At 47.9% G+C, this 2,300-nt stretch overlaps 1 protein-coding gene across 1 annotated transcript; it reads right to left on the reverse strand.

The window, feature by feature from the left end:
- Positions 1 to 326: 326 nt before the first annotated feature.
- LOC111395050 lies at positions 327 to 1,211 on the reverse strand. The gene is made up of 2 exons (XM_023021075.1): positions 741 to 1,211; positions 327 to 659 (listed from the first exon to the last, which is right to left on the reverse strand). Exons 1-2 carry the CDS (start codon positions 1,209 to 1,211, stop codon positions 327 to 329), a joined length of 804 nt encoding a protein of 267 aa, XP_022876843.1.
- Positions 1,212 to 2,300: the final 1,089 nt, after the last annotated feature.

Genomic DNA, 2,300 nt, shown 5'->3' on the forward strand with positions numbered 1-2,300 from the left:
AGTATATTCACCAAATTGCCATTGTCAACGACCATGCGTTTGAGCTCATTTCTTTCCACTACGGCTCTCACAACCAATGTGTCACAATGGGGGTGGTGAATTCCTTGTCCATCTTCCTGGGAGAAGGTGATTGGGGCCATCCTATTGGCCTCTTAGGACTCATTAACAATGTAAGTGAGCATTGGTGGGTCCTTTACTTCTCTTATGTAATTCTTTTGGGTGTTCTTGGTGTTTCCACTGATGTGAGGTCTCCCAATGATCGTTTCGATCTCCCTGATGATTTGGCCTCCATAAAATGGGGCCTGATCTCTCTGTCTGGACTCTCCTCAATCCCTTGATTCTCTTCTTCGAGGTGAATGCTCTCTGTGCCTTCTCTCTACCCTGTTCGGGGGAGGGGGGGCGGATCTGTGAGGATATTTGTTCTTCCTAGAGGGATATGGGTCATTTCGATCCGAGCGTCGAGGAATGTCTCTGCACTCGTTGGTGTCATGCCCATAGAGTTGGTGGAAAGAGCAAAACCTTGCTCCTTCCAAGGGCATGTTTGATCGCTTCTTCTTCTTCTTTTTATTACTATCAGTTCCTCCAGATGGCCCTGCTTCGCCAGGGAAATTCTCATATGCCAATTCCGGCACTACATTTAGTGTGGCAGAAGCCAGTGCCTATCCGAAAATGAGAACTATTGTATGCCCTGCTTGAGTCCATTGCTGAGTGACAAAGTGTGCTGCGGGTCCTCGACCTACCTGCCTCTGAGGCGAAGGGAGTCTTCGCACCGCACGGTTTTGGTAATCAATCATCTCTTCACTGACGATCTCCACTCTCATCATTTTTACCAGTTCATCATAAGTGGTGGGATTTTTGCTACGCACATCCCTCCAGAATAAAGTGTTCATGTTGAGGCTACCTTTCAAGGCTGAAAGGGTTTCTCTATTAGTGACCTGCTCGCAGTACGTGATTTCGTCTGTAAACCTAGCGAGATAGCTTTTTAGCATCTCCCCAAGGGCTTGCCTCATATCTTGCAAGCGTTGCACCGGGGCCTCTCCTTCTCTGCGTGAGAGGTACTGGTTCAAGAATGTTTTCTTCAAGTTCGGCCAAATCCCAATAGTCAGGGGAAGAAGTCTGCTGTACCAGACTTCAGTAGCTCCGCCCAGGGTTAAGTGGAAGGCTCTACATTTCAAAGCAGGCGAGGCTTCCCTAAGACTCATCTGTGTCATGTACTTGGTGAGGTACTTTTTCGGGTCCCCCTTTCCTTCATACTTGGGGATCTTAGGGGGCATGAAATTCGGAGGCATTGGGAAGCTTCGAATTTTCCTTGAGAAAGTGAGGTGATCATCATCATTGTCAATTTCATAAGATCGACAATGCCCATCTGACCCTTCATCGTCTTGAATGTTCTGGGGAGGTGGAGGTGCTTCTCCTCTGCTGCCCCAATAAACTAAGTCCCTTTTCTCCTTCCTATTTCTAGGAGGAGGATGTGCTTCTCCTTTGCTACTCCTGTTCTTATTGAATTGATCTTCGCACTGAGCGGACCCTATTACTAGGGTCTTACCCTATTCGGTCGAAGACGCTAACTAACCTTTGTACTCCATATTCTTGAGGGAAATTGTCTCCCTATTGTGGTTCTGCTGGCTGGCTCTCCTACACATATGATGTGGCTTCTGCGCCCACTTCTCTTTCGAGGGGTGTTCTCTGTACTGGCTCATATGGCCTCGAGAATGAGACGCGGGGGCTTTCTGAACTGGGTAAGATCCTTGGGGCATTTGAGAGCCCTAGTGACCTCGGGCTTGCATGAGGAGTTCATACATCGCCATATTCTGAGTTGCGATGTCTCTCATGCTCGTAGCTATTTGAGCCATTTCTTCAGTTAGCATGGCTGTTATTTCACATCAGCAACGTTGGTGATGGGTTCTCTGGTGAGTGACATTGTTACGGAGCACCTCTTCTTCAGATGCCTTTCTCATAGAATTGTCGTCTTCACGGCTGGAACGCATCTTGTTTCTTTTTTAAAAACGTGCCCTTTTCAGGTAAGTCGCTAGTTTTCCGATGATTTCTCCGGTGGAGAATGCAGAACTTTGGACGGGAAGTTTCCCACAGACGGCGCCAATCTGTTGACCTCGCAAATTGGACCCTCTACATGGTCAATCGATAGCTACTCCATGTATTTCTCCGTGCGCACAGTTAACACACAGTCGGAAGCAGTGAGGGTGGTGGCAGCCGCATACTCTTCGACGGTCAAGTTAGTCTCAGGTGATCGGAAAAATACCAAGGTGTGCAAAATAGTGGGGAGGAGAATATATACTTGC

Source organism: Olea europaea, chromosome 6 (assembly GCF_002742605.1).
Source record: "Olea europaea var. sylvestris chromosome 6, O_europaea_v1, whole genome shotgun sequence".
NCBI lineage: Eukaryota > Viridiplantae > Streptophyta > Magnoliopsida > Lamiales > Oleaceae > Olea > Olea europaea.